We start from the raw sequence: 22,529 nt of genomic DNA on the forward strand, positions 1-22,529 counted from the left end.
CCGTATTTGATATAGAAGTGATTATATGTATGTATGTTGGATACAAGGTATCACTTATTGACGTCACAGAAAACATACGAACCTTAAGCATAATACTGGAATGGCATTCTTCCGATACTTTTTCCATCTCCATGCGGATTTTGTGGTACCCTTGTCCAAATACTAAATTTTATATACTTATTCGTTACCGCCATAAGAAATTTTTCATTCTTTGTAATGCTATAACCGTCATTGATTAAGACGGCTGGTCATCGTCGCCCATAATAAACTGAAAATTATATTATTGATGATGAATAGTATTACTAGAGGCCGCCCGCGACTTCGTACGCGTGGAGTCAATCTCGCGGGAACTCCGGGTTAAAAAGTACATACCAAATTTCATAGAAATCGGTTCAGTAGTTTTTGCGTGAAAGAGTAACATCATAACACTTTTTGTACACTCTAATATCTAGTCGGTTTTTGATAAAACCTTTTTTTGTTTTTTTAATAGTGATGTAGTAATGAAACACATAACTTTTTTATTTTAATCGACTACACTAACACACAACTATAAACGTATGCGATACTCAGAATATTATAATATATAAAATATAAATTTATGAACTAAACACATCACTTAAAAAAAGTAATTTGTCATTTTAGTGATAATTAACTAATAACGTATTTTTTCTTAAAAAAAACTAACCTGTTGTAGTTTTCGAGTGAAATAATGTCACTATTCCTATATTTTATCATTATATTATTTCATTTCATATTATTTTATTATTTATCTTGTTGATCACAATAAATTAAACATCTCTCCAAATAAAAAAAAAGAGGGTAGTTTCATAATATTATTTCTCAGCTGTCATTTCTTCTGCGCAATGTAGGTAGGTACCTACTGTTCAGGCTTTGACCTTTTTTAAATCCCGACTAAAAAGGGGTATAATAAATTTGATGTGTATTTCTGTCGATGTCTTGTATGTCTGTCTCTGGCATAGCTCACAAACGAAGCGATTTCAATATAGTTTCTTTTTTTATTTGCAAAAAAGAGTTGTTGATTTGACTTCTAGTATGTTTTATTTTAAAGTCACCATCTTAGAGTTATTTTAAAATGACGTACTATCTTTAAAAAATATATCTATATCTATACTAATATTATAAAGCTGAAGAGTTTGTTTGTTTGAACACGCTAATCTCAGGAACTACTGGTTCGAATTGAAAAAATATTTTTGTGTTGAATTGACCATTTATCGAGGAAGGCTATATAACATCAAGCTGCAACTACATATTGGGAGCGAAGAAATAATGGAAAATGTGAAAAAAACGAGGAAAATTATTCATCATTGGGGGCTTCAATGATGCCCAAAATAACTATTTGAGTGTGCCGTGTGGTTTCCGGCACTTTAAAATAGAACTACGTCGTAAAAGGCGACTAGGGGATAGGCTTATAAACTCGGGATTCCTCTCGTAGGCGATAGGGTAGCAACCTGTCTTTATTCAAATCTCAATTCCATTATAAAGCCATACAGCTGAACATGGCCTGTCACTCTTTTCGAGACTGTTGGCTCTGTCTACCCCGCATGGGATATAGACGTGATTATATGTATGTATGTAAATAATTTAAGGTGTGTGTGTGTATGTTTTTATTTGTTGTGTTTAGTTCGCGAATTGAACAGCTATTTTATTTATATATATACTAGCTTTCCCCCGCGACTCCGTCCGCGCGGATGTCAGTCTTCGCGTAGATGGTTTATTTCTCCATTTTATTTTCAGTCCGGTCAATTTAGACCAAAAAATAGGAATGAAGCTACATTAATTCCCATCAAGCTGAAAATGAGTATAATTGTTTAAAACACAATCAAAAGCATTATTTCAAAATTCCCCATGATTCCGGTTTAAGGAAAAAAATTACCCAAGGTCAAAGGTAAGAAAATGGGATTTTCACGATTTTCTTCAAAACGGTAAGTTTTATAGGAAAATTACCTCAGACATAGATTGTAGATCATAAAGATATCTATAAAAAGGAATCAATATTTTTTTTCAATAAAGCTACCGTTTCTGAGATATTACGATGCAAAAAGTTGCAAGCGTCATAATATGCATAAGCACGTCTCGTATATACTCTATGTAGCAGTAATATAAGTAAAAATATTGTTCTGTCGGTAATTTTAACTTGAATTCAAAATATAAAATATACATAAGTATAATGAAACCCAGTCCCTTCATTTATACTGTAGTGAAACCTTGAGACAACATCTGTCTCTCTGTTTAATTGTGTACGTGGCTAGGGTCGTATAGCTGCTTTATCTCAGAATGCTCAACACATGAAATACCGTTAGTCTTTAATAATAGTAGACGGCTATGGACACCACGGCATCTCATGCCCTAGGAGTGCCGGCCGTTTAGGGCGCCATGCCGCCCTAAATGATATAATCCTCCTAGAACCAAACGGTCTGGCTAGGGATGATGCCAAGAGACCGGATGGTATGACTTTGGTACCCTGGAGATTGGGGCGGCCTTTGGTGTGGGATGCTACTTGTGTCGACACACTTGCGCCGTCTCATCTTCAGGTTACTAAATCTAAGGCCGTTTTGCTTCAAATGAGGCAAAAAACCTCAAAAGGCGCAAATATGTAGTTATCGGGATCAAAGTTTACATCAGATAGCAAGTGTGATAGTGATATTGAAAGGAGAGTGAACGCGGGGAACATGGTGAATGGAGCTTTGCATGCCTTTATGAGCAGTCAGAAACTATCCAAAAAGGCTCGACTGGCTGTGCACAGGGGCGTGTTGGTCCCGACATTAATGTATGGGAGTGAAAGTTGGGTATGGCAAAAAAAGCACGAAAGCAGAATAAATGCAGTGGAAATGAGAGCGTTAAGGAGTATGTTGGGTGTGAAATTGAGTGACCGGATAAGGAACAGTGTGATAAGGGAATGTTGTGATGTGAAAGAAGATGTAGTTACAGGAATAGAAAAGGGTATGTTGAGATGGTGCGGTCATGTGGAGAGGATGAATGAAAACAGGTTGACTAAGCAGATATACATGGAGAGTGTGGAGGGAAAGGTCGGGGTGGGAAGACCTAGACGAACATATCTTGATCAAATTAAGGACGTCCTGGTAAAGGGTCAGGTCAAAAGTACCCGAAACCGCCGAGCTTGCATGAAGAGAGTTATGAATGTAGATGAAGCAATGGAAGTATGCAGGGATCGTGGCAAGTGGAAAGAGGTAGTCTCTGCCTACCCCTCCGGGAAAGAGGCGTGATTTTATGTATGTATGTATGTAGTTATCAGTAATATCTATACTTTTGAACCTTTTGGGGTAGAAACTCTGGGACCGGGGGGCCTATCTGCCCATCAGCTTTTCCGACAATTGTCGAAAAAGCTAATTGAGGTATATCTTGACCGGAGGGCTGGAAATTATCTGGCTCAGAGAATCAGCATTGCCATTCGAATTGGCAATGCTGCCAGCCTTCTGGGCACATTCCCGCATGTTGATGCTATGCAAGGACTGTACAATTTATAAATTAAATTTTAGTTTGTAGTCATCTTTTTTCTTTCTTTTTATAAGTAGCTTTAGTTTTAATTTGATTATTGCATTGAATTTGATAATTGTAACCTCTATTATTGTCCTAAGATGATTTTCTTCACTTAGGGTTATTCTATTTTTTTTTTTTAATAATAAATACGAAAGTTAGTCTTGAGTGCCACTGCGTAGTGAAAACACGTGTTTATTCTAACCTATTTCAGACTTTTTCAAGTTTAATAATAAAAGTGTAAAAAAAAAAACGCGCTAATAGTACACTACCTCAGAGGTGGCAAGGAAACGGATGCATATTATGACGATTGCAACTTTTTGCATCGTTATATCACAGAAACGGTAGCTTTGTTGAAAAAAATTATTGATACCTTTTTTATAGATAACTTTATGATCTACAATTTATGTCTGAGGTAATTTTCCGATTTGAAAAACTTACCGTTTTAGTGAAAATTGCGATACACCCATTTTTTACCTTTGACCGTGAGTAAATTTTTTTCCTTAAACCGGAATCATGGGGAATTTTGAAATAATGCTTTTGATTGTGTTTTAAATAATTATACTCATTTTCAGCTTGATGGGAATTAATGTAGCTATGTAGTATTTTTTTCATAGTAATTAGTAGCGGCCCGCTTGTGCAGCAAACGGTTCAAGCCAAAGCCGACTTTAGGCGCTACAGGTTACAGCGCTAAATCCACTGCGGGTAACGCAACGTGTGTTCGCGGTTCTACAGAACAACGTCTATGGATAAACTGAAAATTAAGTTTTTTTTTTCTTCGTATTTTTTCGGGATAAAAAGTATCCTATTTTACGCCCAGGATAATAAGGTATAATTATACCAAGTTTCATCAAAATCGAACCGTTAGTTTTCACGTGATGCCTGAACATACAGACAGACAGACAAAAATTTTTTTAATCACATTTTTGTGTTTGGTATTGATCCAGTAACACCCCCTGCTATTTATTTTTTCAATATTTTCAATGTACAGAATTGACCTTTCTACAGATTTATTATATGTATAGATATAGATATATATATGCTTAAATGTCATGAACAGTTGTATGTTTTGTCTGGTCACAGCCAAATTTCGCATTCTATTTCTAACACTCATATAGGTATGTCCGCCAAAGCATTTAATCATGTCATTATAATAAGTACATTTTATTGCCAAAGAGTCGAATCTATTCATTGTTAGACACATGATTTTTGCCCGCAGGAATCGGTTAAAATCGCGAATTTTATGCCGTGTGGCTCCCGGCACCAATACATAAAAGAATAGGACCACTCCATCTCTTTCCCATGGATGTCGTAAAAGGCGACTAAGGGATAGGCTTACTTTGGTATTCTTTTTTAGGCGATGGGCTAGCAACCTGTCACTAGTTGAATCTCAATTCTATCATTAAGCCAAATAGCTGAACGTGGCCATTCAGTCTTTTCAAGCCTGTTGGCTCTGTCTACCCCGCAAGGGATATAGACGTGACCATATGTATGTATGTATGTGTGTTTATGCACAGAAAGGCACAGGTTCGAATCCCACCTCGGCCATGTACCAATGACTATTTCAGAAGCTATTTGCTCTGTCGCGCAGCGGTAGTGAGCTTGTCTGTAACACCGGAGGTCCCGGGTTCGAATCTCGTTCAGGGCATGATGAGAAACGAACTTTTCTGATTAGCCTGGGTCTTGGATGTTTATCTATATAAGTATTTATTATAAAATATAGTATCGATGAGTTAGTATCTCGTAACACAAGTCCCGAACCTATTTCGAGACCAACTCAATCTATGTAATTTGTTCCGTATATATATATTTATTTGATTTATTTATTTATATTTATTTCTGTCACTATAACAACATCTGTTATAACTCCTAACAACTTAACTTGCAAGGCTAAGTATTTTTTTTAATTATTATTACTCGTTATTAATAAGTATTATTGCTCCATTGTTCACAGATAATAACTACTTTAAGGCTTAGGGTTCATTATTAAAAACACTTCAATTCCTTAATCTATTGAGTTCTCAATATATTATGCCTGTCAGATAAAAAGTAGAATTCTGGATTATTCCAGTTATCGCCAGTTTTAAGCGATAACTTATCTTTTATCTATCTAGAATAGATAAATGATTGGTAAACATATGAGTTGCTATATTAATATGAGTTAGTTAGTTAGTTATTAGGTCCTAAGTATAGGTTCTCTCATTTGCTCGAAGTGTAATTATTGAGGCTACACAAAAAGAAGGTTCCTGTTACTCGTAATGGAATGTTAACTTAACGAATATTCGTTAAGTTATTAAAATAAATAAAAGTAGAGTAACATAGGTACATTTACTTACTTACTATAACAGCTGAACGTGAATTCTATAATTAAACCTAACAGTTGAGCTTGGCTTGTCTTGCCTGTCTGGCTCTGTCGTGATCAGTCTTTTACAGACTGTTGGCTCTGTCTGCCCCGCAAGGGATGTAGACGTGACAACATTTATGTAATTAACCGATTTTGTTGCCCCACGAACTGAAAAATTCTTTTGACATAGGTCATACATACGTTTTATCAAAATCAGAGCATCGGTTTGAAAGTTATCGCGTAAAAAAAATATGTGCGCACTAGCTGCGCCCGCGACTCCGTCCGCGTGGAATAGTTATATTAGGCATCGTTGAAGCCCTCAAGGGTCAATAATTTTCCCCGCTTTTTCACATTTTCCATTATTTTTTCACTCCTAATAGTTGCAGCGTAATGTAATATAGCCTAAAGCCTTCCTCGATTAATGGTCTATTCAACACAAAAATAATTTTTCAATTCGAACCAGAAGTTCCTGAGATTAGCGCGTTCAAACAAACAAACTATTCAGCTTTATAATATTATAGTACCTATAGATACAAAAAAAATATTTTTACCCCAAATCTCTTATACATACATATGGTCACGGCTATATCCCTTGCGAGGAAGACAGATCCAACAGTCCCGAAAAGACTTATCGGCCACATTCAGAAAAAGGCTTAATGATAGAATTGAGATTCAAATAGTGACAGGTTGCTGGCCCATCGCCTAAAAAATGAATCCCAAGTTTGTAAGCCTACCCCTTAGTCGCCTTTTACGACATCCATGGGAAAGAGATGGAGTGGTCCTATTCTTTTTTGTATTGGTGCCGGGAACCACACGGCACTGCACGGAGGAAAAATAAACAATTATATATCTTGTTAAAAAATCCGATTTAGTTACATTTACATAAATGTAGCGAAACGGTTGTGTGTTTTATAGCAGGATAGCGAGATATCCATTTGACCAGCTAACCGTCCCTCCCCCCCTTCCCCCCAATTGTAACTAGCCTTGAATATAATATTAACATCTAGATATACATATCCGTCGCATCATGATGTATTAATTAACAGTTTCCTACACACCTCTTTTTGCACAAATCGTGTAATTTACCCGTGCAATTGCCATTGAGTGTTACCTATATGTATACATACATGATCACGTCTATATCCCTGGCGGGCTAGACGGAGCCAATAATAGTCTTGAAAAGATTTATCGGCCACGTTCAGCTGTATGCATTTGTGATAATATAAGTAACTGTTTCATGCCGTGTGGTTCCCGGTACAAATAGAAAAAAGAATAGGACCACTCCATCTCTTTTCCATGGATGTCGCAAAAGGCGACTAAGGGATAGGCTTGTAAACTTGGAATTCTTAAAGGCGCTGGGCAAGCAACCTTTCACTATTTGAATCTCAATTCTATCATTATGCCAAACAGCTGAATGTGGCCTAGCAGTCTTTTCGAGACTGTAGGCTCTGTCTACCCCGCAAGGGATATAGATGTGACTCTATGTAAATGTTAATGAAATAAATGAATATACCTATGTAGTTTCATAAACTAGCACAACCTAACAATACTTTAGTCGCCTCTTACATCCACTACATAATTCCATTTAACTCTGACTGAAACCATACTTAAAGCAGAAGTTGATAAAACTAATCTATTACACACTTGTAAGTTGTTCAGTATCCTTGATGAAACTTATCTCTAAAACACGTTTGATTTTATTAGTCCTAACAGCATGAATAGACAGGCAAGCATTATGATAACAGTTTTCTTAATGATAACTGTTTCTATATGCATAGCATAATACCTCTAATAAATTACTAAGATTACATACATACATAGGTACATATAGTCACGTCTATATCCTTTACGGGGTCCTCCTCCTCGCGTCGTATACCTCATTGCTGAGGGTCGTGACTCCCCCGCCGAATCACTTTCTCTTTGATGTCTTCCTTCCACCTGTTGCGATCCTTTGCGTCGTGGAGGGCCTTATGGAGATCGGTGTTTAGTGACGATCGGATTTGATCCGACCATCTTGTAGGGCTGCGACCTCTAGGTCTTTTTCCGTCAACCTTGCCTGTCACCATTAGCTGCTCCATGTTGTGACCGTCTTTCCGTGCAATGTGGCCGAAAAATTCCAGTATCCTGCGGAGACAGGTGGTGGACAGTCTCGTTTTGATTTGGAGTTCACGCAGGATAGATGCATTGGTACGGAAGGCAGTCCAGGGTATCTGTAGCATCTTCCTCCAGCACCACATTTCGAAGGCATCTATGCGGTCTCTATCAGCCTTTTTCAGGACCCATGTCTCGGCGCCGTAGCTAAATATGGAGAAGACCAGAGTGTGGACAAGTTTCTTTTTTGTCTTCCGTGAAATGCTTCGGTCCTTCCATATCTTTTGTAGTTGAGACATGGCATTTTTGGCCATCCCTATTCGTCTCCTTATTTCCGTCTCACAGGATCCCCTGTCACTGATGTTGGCCCCCAGGTAGACAAAGTCATTGACGATGTCTAAGTTGAGAGCATTCGTCAGTTCAAGTCTTCCGGCACGATCTACCACCATTAGTTTGGTTTTGGCGTGGTTGATTTTGAGACCTAATTGCAAACTGGTGTTCTCAATACGGGCAAGGAATTCCACCATTTCGCTTTCACTTGCAGCTATTAATGTGGTGTCGTCTGCGTAACGAAGGTTTGTCAGTCTGGTGCCACCAACCGTGACTCCGCCATCCCAGTCCTCGCAAGCCCGCCTGATGATGTATTCTCCGTAAACGTTGAAGAGAATCGGAGACAGGATGCAGCCCTGCCTAACGCCTTTAGCAAAACTAAATGGCTCCGATGTGCAATCCTCGATTTTGACGATGCCTTGGTTATTTAGGTACAGCGAGCGGACAAGCGCCACAAGATGTTGAGGCACTCCCAGTTCTCCCAGTATATTCCAGAGGTCTGACCACACGACACAGTCGAAGGCTTTGCTGTAATCGATGAAGCACAAGATGATAGGTACGTTGAATTCGTAGGCTTTTTCGATCAGCTGGCGTATGTTTAGGATTTGCTCGCGAGTGCCCCTGCCCTTAACAAATCCCGCTTGCTCTTGTGGAATTTGCCAGTCCAGGAAGTGTCTAATTCTGCTGTTGATGATATGGAGCATCATTTTACTGGCATGTGATATCAGTGCTAGCGTTCTGTAGTTGCCACATTTAGAGGTGGAGCCCTTTTTACGGGGTAGACAGAGCAAATAGTCCCGAAAAGACTAAATGACCACGTTCAGCTACTCGGCTTAATGATGGAATTGAGATCCAAATAGTGACAGGTTGCTAGACCATCGCCTAAAAAAAGGATCGCAATTTTATAGGCCTATCCCTTAGTCGCCTTTTACGACATCCATGGGAAAAAGATGGAGTGGCCCTATTCTTTATTGTATTGGTGCCGGGAACCACACGGCACTTACTAAGATTAACTGTCTTTATTTTAAGAGGAAGTGCCTACCATATTTTAACTTAAATTTTATATTAAGGCGATACCAAATGACGATTTTTTTGAAAACTTTCGTGTTTTGTGAATCATATTGAATTGCAAACTAGCTTTCGTCGAAGACTATTCTCGTAGAAATTACCAAATATAATTTTTTAGGCTCTTCATCCAAAAAATCTAATACTATACCTGCCTATTTAGATCCAGACATTTCGCAAAACCTACAAAAAGTCGCGACCGACAACGCGATCGCCGTAGAAAACGCTATGTGACGCAACGTGAAACTAGTTCGAACCGGTTTGCGGCGGTTACGTGCGGTCGTTCACCGGCCGTAACTGGTTCTCTTAAGATTAAAATCTCTCATATTTTCGTATTCCCAATTGCACATTCGGTTTTTTTTGAAGTTCGAAGGTTAGGTCGTCACGTGTACCCCGAGAAGTCGTCACGTGACATGGTCACGTGTATACCTCTCGGGGTAGACAGAGCATTGGCTCTGTTCAGTCGCAAATATCGAAGGATGGAAAATGGCCAAATTAAAGGATTTAAGAGATCTATATTTCTTAATTGACGTCCGATGAAAATGTTGCAGTGGTTCAGTAGTTTTTGCGTGAAAGAGTAACAAACATCCATACTGTCATCCTGACATACAAACTTTCGATTTCTTCCGACTGAAGACCAGCATTGAAGTATGAATAATATGAATATCAATAACTTTTGTAAAAAAAGAAAGAGAACCGCCTCAAATCGATATCCTCCTTTATTGAAGTCCGTTAAAACCTTCTACTAAGTGTAATAAACTCTTTCCTTAAAAACTTATCAAAATCGTTTCAACGAAACGCGAGATAATCGCGGATAAACATATATACCTACATGCAGATCAAATTGAGAACTACCTTTTAAATGGCGTTTAAATATTACAGTCGTCGATATGAAAATTATTGATTAATCTATTTCGGAGTACAAATATCAGTAGGTAATTGTTTATTTAGTCGGGCATGTAGTTTCGTGGGAATTACTTCAAATGTAAAAACTTACATTACTTACTTCCGGGAAAGAGGCGTGAGTTTATGTATGTATGTATGTATGTAAAACGTTCGACGGCCTCTGTGGCTCAGCGGTAGTACGCTTGTCTGTGACACCGGAGGTCCCGGGTTCGAATCCCGGTCAAGGCATGATGAGAAAAGAACTTTTTCTGATTGTCCTGGGTCTTGGATGTTTATCTATATAAGTATTTATTATAAAATATAGTATCGTTGAGTTAGTATCTCGTAACACAAGTTTCGAACTTACTTCGAGGCTAACTCAATCAGTGTAACTTGTCCCGTATATATTTATTTGTCCCGTATATATTTATTATTTATATTTATGTAAAAACTTACATATGTTACGGCTTCGAAAAATGTTTGTTCCAAATGTTTGGCAAACATTGTGAACTGGTTCTTTCCGGTGAGATGTAGATGCAAAACGATTACACGAATCAATTGAAACTGTACTCATATTATAAATGTGAAAATGTGTTTGTTTGTCCAACCACTGATCCGATATCCATGAAATGAAGTAGAGAGAAGTATATAGGGTTCTTTTCACGCGGGTGGCGCCGGGGGTGTAAATATACATATATACGGGACAAATTACACTTATTGAGTTAGCCTCGAAGTAAGTTCGAGACTGTTACGAGATACTAACTCAACGATACTATATTTTATAATAAATACTTCTATAAATAAACATCTAAGACCCAGGCCAATCAGAAAAAGTTCTTTTCTCATTACGCCCTGATTCGAGATTCGTACCCGGGGCCCCCGGTGTCACAGACAAGCGTACTACCGCTGCGCCACAGAGGCAGTCTAAGGTGTGGCTAGTATTTTCGGCGGTATCTTACATGGCAACACTAACTTTTGCTTTTTTTTCGCTCGAGAAGCTGTGTTGTCACTTTCTTGTTTGTTTGTAAACTCTTTATTGCACATAAAAATAAATATATCTAACAAATTACAAAACAGTTATTGGATTTAGAAGAATATATTATTTGTATTATTTTAGAGATTTTGTTGCTTTATAAATAAAATTAAATGAATAAAGAAAATTGTTATAATATAGTATAAGGACGAGTAGTTCCTTATAAGTTCCTTATCTTTGATGAAAAATAATATAATACGCAAGGATCAAAAAGAATCATAGGAAAAATGAAAAAAAAAAGAAATAAATATATTTTAGATCAAATTTGAATTGAATTTAAGACATAAACACAGACAAAGACAAGTTCACAGTTACCTACACAAAAAGGTGTGTGTTGTGTTTTTTTTTTTTTTAATTAATGTGGGTATTTTAAAAATCTCTTTCAGTCAGCGGCAAGCTATGTCAAAAAAATATTAATCATTAAAATCATTCCGTTTATTTATACATACATTAACGTCTATATCCCTTGCGTGGTAGACAGAGCCAATTATGTATTCAATGTCAATATTTATCAAAATGTGCTTCAACACAGCTTTTACATGACAATTTCGCCGTATCAATTCTAATGTTACGACTATGGCCCTCCTCGGAAAATTGAGGAAAGGGGATAGAAAGAGTGTATATTCTGTGGTCTCCTGCAGCGACCTGACCCCTGGATCTCTGGAGGTGTGGGTAGACCTTCCAGACGAGATCAAATATGACCCGTCTTTGGCGCCGTTCAAGAACCTGTATGAACAGCATCATGGTATGTTTATTTTTGATGAACTAATTAAATTGTACATACATACATACATATGGTCACGTCTATATCCCTTGCGGGATAGACAGAGCCAATAGTCTTGACCAAATGGCCACGTTCAGCTATTTGGCTTAATGATAGAATTGAGATTCAACTAGTGACAGCGGTTGCTGGCCCATCGCCTAAAAAAGAATCCCAAGTTTGTAAGCCTATCCCTTAGTCGCCTTTTACGACATCCATGGGAAAGAGATGGAGTGGTCCTATTCTTTTTTGTATTGGTGCCGGGAACCACACGGCACCCGGTTAAATTGTATCTATTATTATAATTAGTTTGTTTGTTTGTAAATACTTTATTGTACATAACAAATTTTTTGTAGTACATAAATAGACATTAAAAAATAACAATGCACAAAGGCGGACTTATCCCTATGAGGGATTAGTAATGGTTAATATGTTAAATAACTGAAAATGTATTTTTATTTATGGACCGTACAATTATTAAATTTAATTTCAGTTTGTGATCATCTTTTTTTCTATAAGTAGTTTTAGTTTTAATTTCGCTTATTCTATAAACAAATACATAAATTTTAATAAAAAAAAAAACAATATTTAGGTAAGAATCTATTTATCTTTGTCGTTACGTGTAAAATGCTATCTAAGAAGACTTAATCTCTTATGGTCAGACCCCGGGCTCCTTTTTAGAGAAGAGAACAATCAGGACTTATCATTTGATTAAAAGTTTAAAACATAATTACCTAGACACTTAAAAGTTAATTTTTTTAACATTTTTTCAGGCAAATTGGACATCAAAAATCTGTCGGAATCAGATGATGAAACGTTTGACAAAAAGATAGCGGACCTGAGACCCATTGATGAGAAGATAGAGTTAAATCATGACAATAAGACTAACGGAAGTAGGTCAGTGCTTTGCTTCTAAACTACATACATACATATGGCGACGTCTATATCCCTTGCGGGGTAAACAGAGCCGTATTAACAAGACTGATTGGCCGCGTTCAGCTGTGTGGTCAATAATAGAATTGAGATTCAAATAGTGACACGTTGCTAGCCCATCGTCTAACAAAAGAATCCCAAGTTTACAAGTCTATCCCTTATTTGTCTTCTACGTCATCCATGGGAAAGGGGTGGAGTGGTCCTATTCTTTTTCCTACTGGTGCCGGGTACCACACAGCATGTGTTTTCTTTATTATAAACATTAAGGTACATTGAAACTAGACCTGAATGAATCTAGCACTTCAGACAAATGTGCTAATTCCCTTAGTCGCTTTACGACATTTTTTTAAACGCGGTACTTGTTTCGTTCTTAACTGTCGAGAACCACATTAGCCATTGTCATTTCCACCTTTTTAAATTTCATTCATCTTTAGTAGAGTAAAAAATATATACAAATTCTTTTAAAAATTTCACATCACACTTACATTTGCTTATAAAATCAGGTTAAGGCTACCCGCAGAAGCAGAAGTGGACGAACAAAAGGAAAAGTCTCGTAGAAAAATACAGGTAAATACCTTTTTATCTAGATTTAAGTCAGGCTGTTGTACATACAAACTTAATGTGAATTAAATCACGCGTCTTTCCTTAAGGGATAGGCAGAGACTACATATTTCCAGTTGCCACGATCCCTGCATACTTCGTCGAAGATAATAACGACTTCATACCAAACGGCATTCATTAAAGTCTTTTGGCAACGTTCAGCTATTTGGCTTAATGATAGAATTGAGATTCAAATAGCGACAGATTGCTAGCCCATCGCCTATAAAAAGAATCCCAAGTTTGTAAGCCTATCCCTTAGTCGCCTTTTACGACATCCATGGGAAAGAGACGGAGTGGTCCCATTCTTTTTCCTTTTGTTGCCTAAAACCACACGGCAGCTAAATTATAATACTAACTTTGCACGTTACAGATATTAAAATTGGCGAGGATATTCAAGCTATCTGTATTGGTTTCCGGTTGGATATTACTGACACTAGCTCTTATACTAAACACTGAGAAATCAGATACTGTCTTGCACACAGCGGTTAAGACTGGAGAAGTTAAAGGTATGTCTCTCGATGCTTTAGTCCTGATTACCTCCTCACCTGTCTCTCATAAGAACGCCTTTTTCTCTCGCTCTGTCAAGAACGTCGGTGGTCGAATTCTGCCGTGTTATAACTAAAATGCCGTTATCTGACATCAGGATTTACACCTTTTTTACCAGTAAAATAAGAAAAAAAAAATCTCTTTCGATTTGTATATACGACTTTTTGGTACATTTAAGTCATAAATAGGCGTTCTCATTGACGAATGGCATCAGTTTAAATTTTTACCGCAGTTTTTGACGTTTTACTTAAAACAAGGATTTGGCAGATAACGGCATTTTAGTTATACCAGGGCAGAATTGGTAAAGTTCCCGGTTAAAACGCTTGTCGCGCATAAAGGCACCGGTTCGAATTCCCACCTTGTTGCCATTTTTTAATGACTATTTTCAAAGCTACATTAGTTTGAGTACTAACCGAATAAATAGTCAATTGTGTTTTTTGTCCAAGTCGATCTATGTGTTAAAAACATAAAATTTTAATATTGGCCTGATAATAACTTCGCTACATAGTATAAAACAAAGTCGCTATTTTAGTCTGTTTGTCTGTGTGCTTAAATCTTTAAAATTACGCAACGGATTTTGATGCGGTTTTTTGTAACAGGTAGAGTGATTCAAGAGGAAGGTTTTTATGTATAATTTTTTCCCAATTTTACACCCGTGCGAAGCCGGGGCGGGTCGCTAGTATGTAATAACTTAAGACAGAAGGTCCTATAAGTAGAGACTAAATTTTTAGATTAACAGACTTGATATTACATGGATCTCGCAACTTTTTACGGTAGAAAGACTGAGCTGTGAGACTTGGGTTTTTTTACAGGATGTTTTTGATGGCATATTTCTTTTCAGAATACAATCTGCCGATGACAGAAGAAAAGGTGCAGACTCTTATTACCTTAACGGGGCCATTTCAAGATATTCCTGACAATAATACATCCAACGTTCTGCAGTTATGGCTACGAAGAGCTATTAATATTGATGGATTGCTTTTGGAACAGGTAGGAGCGTTGAGAGTCGTGGTCAAACTTTGGCATGAGATATAGTCGTGATTATAGGTATATATGTATGTATGTATATAGAAATTTATTACAAGGGAACTACTTATTTTTTAAAGGGGAAGGTAAGGCTATACATATATAACATCACGCTGCAACTATAAGGAGCAATTAATAATGGAAAAAGTGAAAAAAAAACGGGGTAAATTGTCCAACCTTGAGGGCTTCAATGATGCCCAAAATAACTATTCCACCCGGACGAAGTCGCGGGCACAGCTAGAATTGTATAATAAGGAATAATGTCTTCCCTTACTAAGCCCTAGATTATAAGGTTTTAATGACCACTATAGACATCGTAAAAGTCGCACAGGGAATGCCGAACAAGTGTTGCACAAGTGGACACATCAAATTGTTTATTCGACAACATTGCACAGACAGACACACATACACGTGTTACAAAACAATGGCCGTATAATGCTATCAAACACGCCATAAATATTTATCGCCATACGAGGTATGGAAAACATACCTACATTTAAGTACTTACGTGTAAGGTCATACTTACCTGTACAATCATATTATCACGTCTTTTACCCTAACGGAGTAGACAGAGCCAATAGTCTCGAAAAAAACTGAAAGGTGGCCTTTCAATTGTATGTACGAAGAAATCCTCCTGTGTATGACAATAGACATACAACTTATGTCTATATCCCTCGCGGGGTAGACAGCGCCAACAATCTTTACATACATACACATAGTCACGTCTTAATCCCTCGCGGGGTATACAGGGCCAACAATCTTGAAAAGACTGAAAGGCCACGTTCGGATGTTTGGCTTAATGATAGAATTGAGATTCAAATAGTGACAGGTTGCTAGCACATCGCCTTAGAGGAATTCCAAGCTTTATCAAGCATCAAAGCCTATCCCTTAGACGCCATTTTCGACAACAACAACATTTTTAAAAAGGACACAATTGCGATATGCTTATGGATATACGGATGTGTCCTCACCTCAAATATTGAAATGAACTTATTATTGGTTTATAAAGATAATGTTATTTTATTTTTCAGAATTCCTCAACATGGTCGGTTCACTTACAGCCAGACGAGAAACTAGATTTTTCCAAAAGTATCGCAGAAACAAACACATTATACATTAATTTAAATAGAAACACAAGTAACGTTGAAGTATTAAGAAGTATTAGTAATGTAAGCGGAAGTTCTCAAAATGGTAAGTACCAAGTTTTTTTTATTTACTAGCTGTGCTCGCGATAGTTATTTTGGGCAGTCCCGGTTGCATCCTCACCGCTCTGGAGAGGAGCCCGGGGTGTGCCTTTGACCATGGACCCTGGATTGTGTGAGTCAGGTTTTCACACGAATCACGAATCCAGTTGCCTGATGTGCAGGTTTCCTCACGATGTTTTCCCTCACTGTAAGAGTATCGGTTAGTATTCAAACTAATGTACATAACTTCGATAACAGTCATTGGTACATGGCCAAAGTGGGATTCGAACCTGTGCCTTTATTCGCACCACCGACGCTCGTGAGTTTTGTCCTGATATATACATATATATCAGGACAAAACTCACGTCACTTGTCGTGATATATATTTATATATATATATCATATATATATATTTTTGTATCACTTGTCGTGATATATATATGTATACGGGACAGATTACACAGATTGAGTAAGCCTCAAAGTAAGTTTAAAACGAGATACTAACTTAACGATACTATATTTTATAATAAGTACTTATATAGATAAACCATGCGATGCCGTGTGGTTCCCGGCACCAATACAAAAAAAGAGTAGGACCTCTTTCCCATGGATGTCGTAAAAGGCGACTAAGGCATAGGCTTACAAACTTGGTATTCTTTTTTAGGCGACGGTCTAGCAACCTGTAACTATTTGAATCTCAATTCTATCATTAAACCGAATAGCTGAACGTGGCCATTCGGTCTTTTCAATACTGTTGGCTCTGTCTACCCCGCAAGGGATATAGACGTGACCATATGTATGTAGATATTTAATTATAATTGATTTATAATTATCAACAGGCACAGCAGTATCTCTCTGCATCAGCACAACTAGCAATGTGACGGTTCCTTTCACCCTGAACTACCAGATGAACCCTATAGGCGAGACTGAAGGGCTGGTCTACGCTTCATTCCTGCTTATTTCCTTGTACCTGCTCATCATTTTTGAGGTTAGAATTAAATAAATAAATAAATATAGGTATACGGGACAAATTAAACAGATTGAGTTAGCCTCGAAGTAAGTTCGAGACTTGTGTTACGAGATACTAACACAACGATACTATATTTTATAATAAATAGGTACTTATATAGATAAACATGCAAGACGCAGGCCAATCCCCCATTATATTATACCATCAAAAAATTTAAATTAACTTTTTTGATGGTAGAATTTTAAGGCTAGACTAGACTATATAAATACATATAAAAAGTAATAGAATCCATCTTTTTTCCACGGATGTCATAAAAACGACTAAGTGATAGGCTTATAAACTTCTTCTTTTCGGCGACGGGCTAGCAACCTGTCACTGTTTGAATCTCAATTCTATCACCAAGCCTAACAGCTGAACGTGGCCTATCAGTCTTTTCAAGGCTGTTGGCTTTGCCTACCCTTCTGAGCAAGAGGCGTGATTTATATATGTAATTTTAAACTCTATTTCAATTTTTTTCCTCACTGGATGAATACAAATTCTCTAATTTCAGATAGTAAACAGGACTATAGCAGCCCTTCTCTCCTCGACCCTGGGTATCGCAGTCCTGGCTATCTGCGGGGCCAGGCCGTCTCTCCCAGAGCTGGTGTCCTGGCTGGACGTGGAGACGCTGCTGCTGCTGTTCAGCATGATGCTGTTGGTGGCCATCATGGCTGAGACTGGGCTGTTTGATTACTTAGCTGTTTTGGCTTTTGAGGTCAGAATATTTAAAGAAATTCAGAATGATCTGAGGTATCTCTTCATATAATATCATGTAATTACTTCTCAATCCTTAAAGGGGGTTTTAAGCCAATAATGTTGAAAGTACTGATAGGCTATGTTCAGGCGTAATTATGGAATTGAGATTCAAACAGTGACAGGTTGCTAGCCCATCGCCTATAAGAAGAATCCCAAGTATAGAAGCCTACACCTTCGGATAGAAGCAATCGAGGTCAGTGCTTTGACTCATTTGTCTAGTCTTCTAAACCCTGGGTATCGCAGTCCTGGCTATCTGCGGGGCCAGGCCGTCTCTCCCAGAGCTGACGTCGTGGCTGGACGTGGAGACGCTGCTGCTGCTGTTCAGCACCTCGACCCTGGATAAAGCAGTTCCAGCTACCTGTGGGTCCAGGTCTTTCTCTTTGTCTCCAAAGGATAGAATTTTGATCATAAATTCATTAATTGGTTCCAGGTGACCGGCGGGCGTACTTGGCCTCTCATCAACTGCCTCTGCCTCTTCACCGCTGTCTTCTCAACTTTCTTGGACAATGTGACCACGGTTCTACTCATGACTCCAGTGACAATAAGGTACATACATACATATGGTCACGTCTATATCCCTTGCGGGGTAGACAGAGCCAACAGTCTGGAAAAGACTGATAGGCCACGTTCAGCTGTTTGGCTTAATGATAGAATTGAGATTCAAATAGTGACAGATTGCTAGCCCACCGCCTAAAAAAAGAATCTCAAGTTTGTAAGCCTATCCCTTAGTCGCCTTTTACGACATCCATAGGAAAGAGATGGAGTGGTCCTATTCTTGACAGGAAAAGGGACCCAAGAAACCTTGGAGCTGGATAATTGTGTGATATTTATTCTAATACTAGCTGTGCCCGCGACTTCTTCCGCGTGTAATAGTTATTTTAGGCATCATTGAAGCCCTCAAGGATGAATAATTTACCCCGTTTTTTTCACATTTTCCATTATTTCTTCGCTCCTAATATTTGCAGCGTGATGTCATATAGCCTAAAGCCTTCCTCGATACATGGTCTATTCAACACAAAAATAATTTTTCAATTCGAACCAGTAGTTCCTTAGATTAGCGCGTTCAAACAAACAAACAAACTCTTCAGCTTTATAATTATTTATTCTAATAAAACGTGTACTTTGCTTGATGAAAGACTAAATTTATTTCTTGACATTAGGTAGGCAGTTACAACGACACAACATAGAGGGCGCTAGTAGTACATTAAATCCTACTACTATTATAAAGGCGAAAGTTTGTATGGATGTATGGATGTTTGTTACTCTTTCACGCAAAAACTACTGAACCGATTACCATGAAATTTGATATGTAGGTAGCTGAAGACCCAGAATAACACATAGGCTACTTTTTATCCCGGAGTTGCCGCGGGATTGATAGGGTTTCCATGCGGACGAAGTCGCGGGCGGCCTCTAGTACATTATATTTTGATATTAATTCTAACATATAACGTTTAACGCTCACTGTCTTGCTATAATTGTGATGTATATTGTTAGTTTCTCAGTAAGTGAATTGTTAATACTTTATGAGGAAATAAAGTTCTTTAAACCTAACCTAACCTACATATTCATCGCTTTCAGGTTATGCGAAGTGATGCAACTGAACCCTGTGCCCATACTAATGTGTATGGTGATCTTTAGTAACGTGGGGGGCGCCGCTACCCCTGTAGGGGATCCCCCTAATGTCATCATAGCGAGCCACCCAGCCATACTACGAGAGGTGAGTATACATACATACATACATATGGTCACGTCTATATCCCTTGCGGGGTAGACAGAGCCAACAGTCTTGAAAAGACTGAATGGCCACGTTCAGCTATTTGGCTTAACGATAGAATTGAGATTCAAATAGTGACAGGTTGCTGGCCCATCGCCTGAAAAAGAATCCCAAGTTTGCAAGCCTATCCCTTAGTCGCCTTTTACGACATCCATGGTAATTGGAGCGGTCCTATTCTTTATTGTATTGGTGCCGGGAGCCACACGGCACACACAAAGTATACTAACATACATACATAAAATCACGCCTCATTCCCGGAGGGGTGGGCAGAGACTACCTCTTTCCACTTGCCACGATCTCAGCACACTTCCTTCGCTTCATCCACATTCATAACTCACTTCATGCAAGCTCGGCGGTTTCGGGTACTAAAGTATACTAACCTGTGCCGTGTGGTTCCCGGCACCAATACAAAAAAGAATAGGACCACTCCATCTCTTTCCCGTGGATGTCGTAAAAGGCGACTAAGCTTACAAACTTGGGATTCTTTTTTAGGCGATGGGCTAGCAACCTGTCACTATTTGAATCTCAATTCTATCATTAAGCCAAATAGCTGAACGTGACCATTCGGTCTTTTCAAGACTGTTGGCTCTGTCTACCCCGCAAGGGATATAGACGTGAGCATATTTATGTATGTATGTTGTTATAATGTTGTTCTTAATTCTCTTTTCAGAATATAAATTTCGCGTCGTTCACAGTCCACATGGGTCTCGGCATTTTGCTGGTGTCGATACAGACATACATACAGCTCAGGTTCATATTTAGAGACATGAACAAGCTGAGGCATAGCGTTCCTATTGATATACAAGGTAAAAGGTGTAATTAATTGTCACTATTTCAATGTATACTAATATTATAGAGCTGAAGAGTAAGTTTGTTTGAACGCGCTAATCTGAGGAACTAATTCTAACCGAATTGAAAAATTATTTTTGCGTTGAATAGACCATTTATCGAGGAAGGCTTTAGACTATATAACATCACGCTGCAACTATTAGAAGCAAAGAAATAATGGAAAATGTGAAAAAAAAACGGGGAAATTTATTCATCTTTTAGGGCTTCAATGATTGTGGGCATCATACAAAATATTCCACGCGGACGAAGTTGCGGGCATAGCTAGTGAAAATATAAATACGAAAGTTCGTTTGTTTGTTGTCTCTTCTCGCGTTATCTACTGAACCAATCTTAATGAAATTTTACGTATTGTGTAATTTAAAGTCTGGAGTAGGACATACGATACTTTTCATCCGGGTAAAATCTATAATTCACGTGGAATTAGCAAAATCTTTTCTTTTATGAAGCTATACTTAATTCACGTGGCATACTAACCGATGCCCTTACGGTGAGGGTAAACATCGCGAGGAAACCTGCACATTCAGGCAACTGGATGTGTAACCATATGATCCAATACGGGTTAGGATCCCCTGCAAAGGTTGCGGAGGTCAGACGGGAGTCGCTTCGTGTGAAAACCTGACTCACACAATCCAGGGTCCATGGTCAAAGGCACACCCCGGGCTCCTCTCCAGAGCGGTGAGGATGCTAGGACTAAAGCCAAGAGGAAGAGGAAGTAGGTATAAATGTAAATACTTTTTCGGCTTTCCTGTATTTACCTAATTGATTTGATCGAAACATTGGCTCAAGAGAGTTATGAATGTGGATGAAGCGAAGGAAGTATGCAGAGATCGTGGCAAGTGGAAAGAGGTAGTCTCTGCCTACCCCTCCGGGAAAGAGGCGTGATTTTATGTATGTATGTATTGGCTCTAGAGAGATTGAAAATTAAAAAAAAAATCATACTTAAGTTATTTATAACTACGCTACGATAAACTCAAGTAATTAATAATGAAATTTCTAGAATTACGACAAGAAATAGCCGTTTGGAGAAGGGCGGCCGCTTCGTTGTCATCGTATTCGAGAGATGAAGATCTAGTCAGAAGGGCTTTGGAGAAAAAGGTACCAATAACAACGCACAATCATGAAAAACATGTTATTTCGACCCTCAATTTTGTGGTACTGAAGAATAGAAATAGATTTATATTCAAAACTAGCTTTTACGAGCAAAATCGCTCGCGCTAATTTAGCGCCATATACAGTTTAGATAATTTATTAGCGCCACCTTTACCGTTAATTTATAACTAACTTTTACAAGCAGCATCGCTCGCGCTAATTTAGCGCCATCTACAATTTAGATTATTTATTAGCGCCATCTTTACCGTTAATTTATAATTTGCATTTACCCGCAGCATCGCTCGCGCTAATTTAGCGCCACCAAAATTCAAATTCAAAATTTTTATTCATTAGGATACTTCATATCGCTTAATAATTGTCAAAACTTTTAGTTTCACAACATTGGTTGACGTCAAATAAATTACTTAAAACTAAGTTTACTGCCGCTTCCGAGGCGTCAGTGCAGAAGAAGCGGTAACAAACTGCACTGCAGCATTTTCTTCAACAACGTCAACTTCACAATTATCCAAACTTAGAATAGAATGTGCAAAAAACTTCAACAAAACTGTTTTTTTTTTTATAGGTCGAGAGGCTTAATACTACCCTGAGCAAACGGGAAGCAGGCGGGGGAACTTCGAAATCTGACCCAAGATTTTGTACCACTCTTGCGCATATGAAGGAGAAGGTAGGTTCAACTTATATGCCGGATATTGTAATCTCGTACAAATATCGGAACGGC

At 38.2% G+C, this 22,529-nt stretch overlaps 1 protein-coding gene across 3 annotated transcripts in view; it reads left to right on the forward strand.

Annotated features, from left to right (window-relative positions):
- LOC106131030 (P protein) overlaps positions 1 to 22,529 on the forward strand; it is a 50,218-nt gene that overhangs the window by 16,303 nt on the left and 11,386 nt on the right. For all 3 annotated transcript variants that reach the window (XM_060952942.1, XM_060952944.1, XM_060952943.1), the window contains exons 2-14: positions 11,797 to 12,009; positions 12,798 to 12,921; positions 13,461 to 13,524; positions 13,928 to 14,063; positions 14,945 to 15,093; positions 16,161 to 16,320; positions 17,153 to 17,301; positions 17,834 to 18,037; positions 18,509 to 18,624; positions 19,657 to 19,795; positions 20,523 to 20,658; positions 21,699 to 21,796; positions 22,374 to 22,475. In XM_060952942.1, coding sequence (XP_060808925.1) covers positions 11,841 to 12,009; positions 12,798 to 12,921; positions 13,461 to 13,524; positions 13,928 to 14,063; positions 14,945 to 15,093; positions 16,161 to 16,320; positions 17,153 to 17,301; positions 17,834 to 18,037; positions 18,509 to 18,624; positions 19,657 to 19,795; positions 20,523 to 20,658; positions 21,699 to 21,796; positions 22,374 to 22,475 — 1,746 coding nt within the window. In that variant the 5' untranslated portion in view covers positions 11,797 to 11,840. The remainder of the gene's footprint in view (positions 1 to 11,796; positions 12,010 to 12,797; positions 12,922 to 13,460; positions 13,525 to 13,927; positions 14,064 to 14,944; positions 15,094 to 16,160; positions 16,321 to 17,152; positions 17,302 to 17,833; positions 18,038 to 18,508; positions 18,625 to 19,656; positions 19,796 to 20,522; positions 20,659 to 21,698; positions 21,797 to 22,373; positions 22,476 to 22,529) is intronic.

Source organism: Amyelois transitella, chromosome 30 (genome assembly GCF_032362555.1).
Source record: "Amyelois transitella isolate CPQ chromosome 30, ilAmyTran1.1, whole genome shotgun sequence".
Classification (NCBI taxonomy): domain Eukaryota; kingdom Metazoa; phylum Arthropoda; class Insecta; order Lepidoptera; family Pyralidae; genus Amyelois; species Amyelois transitella.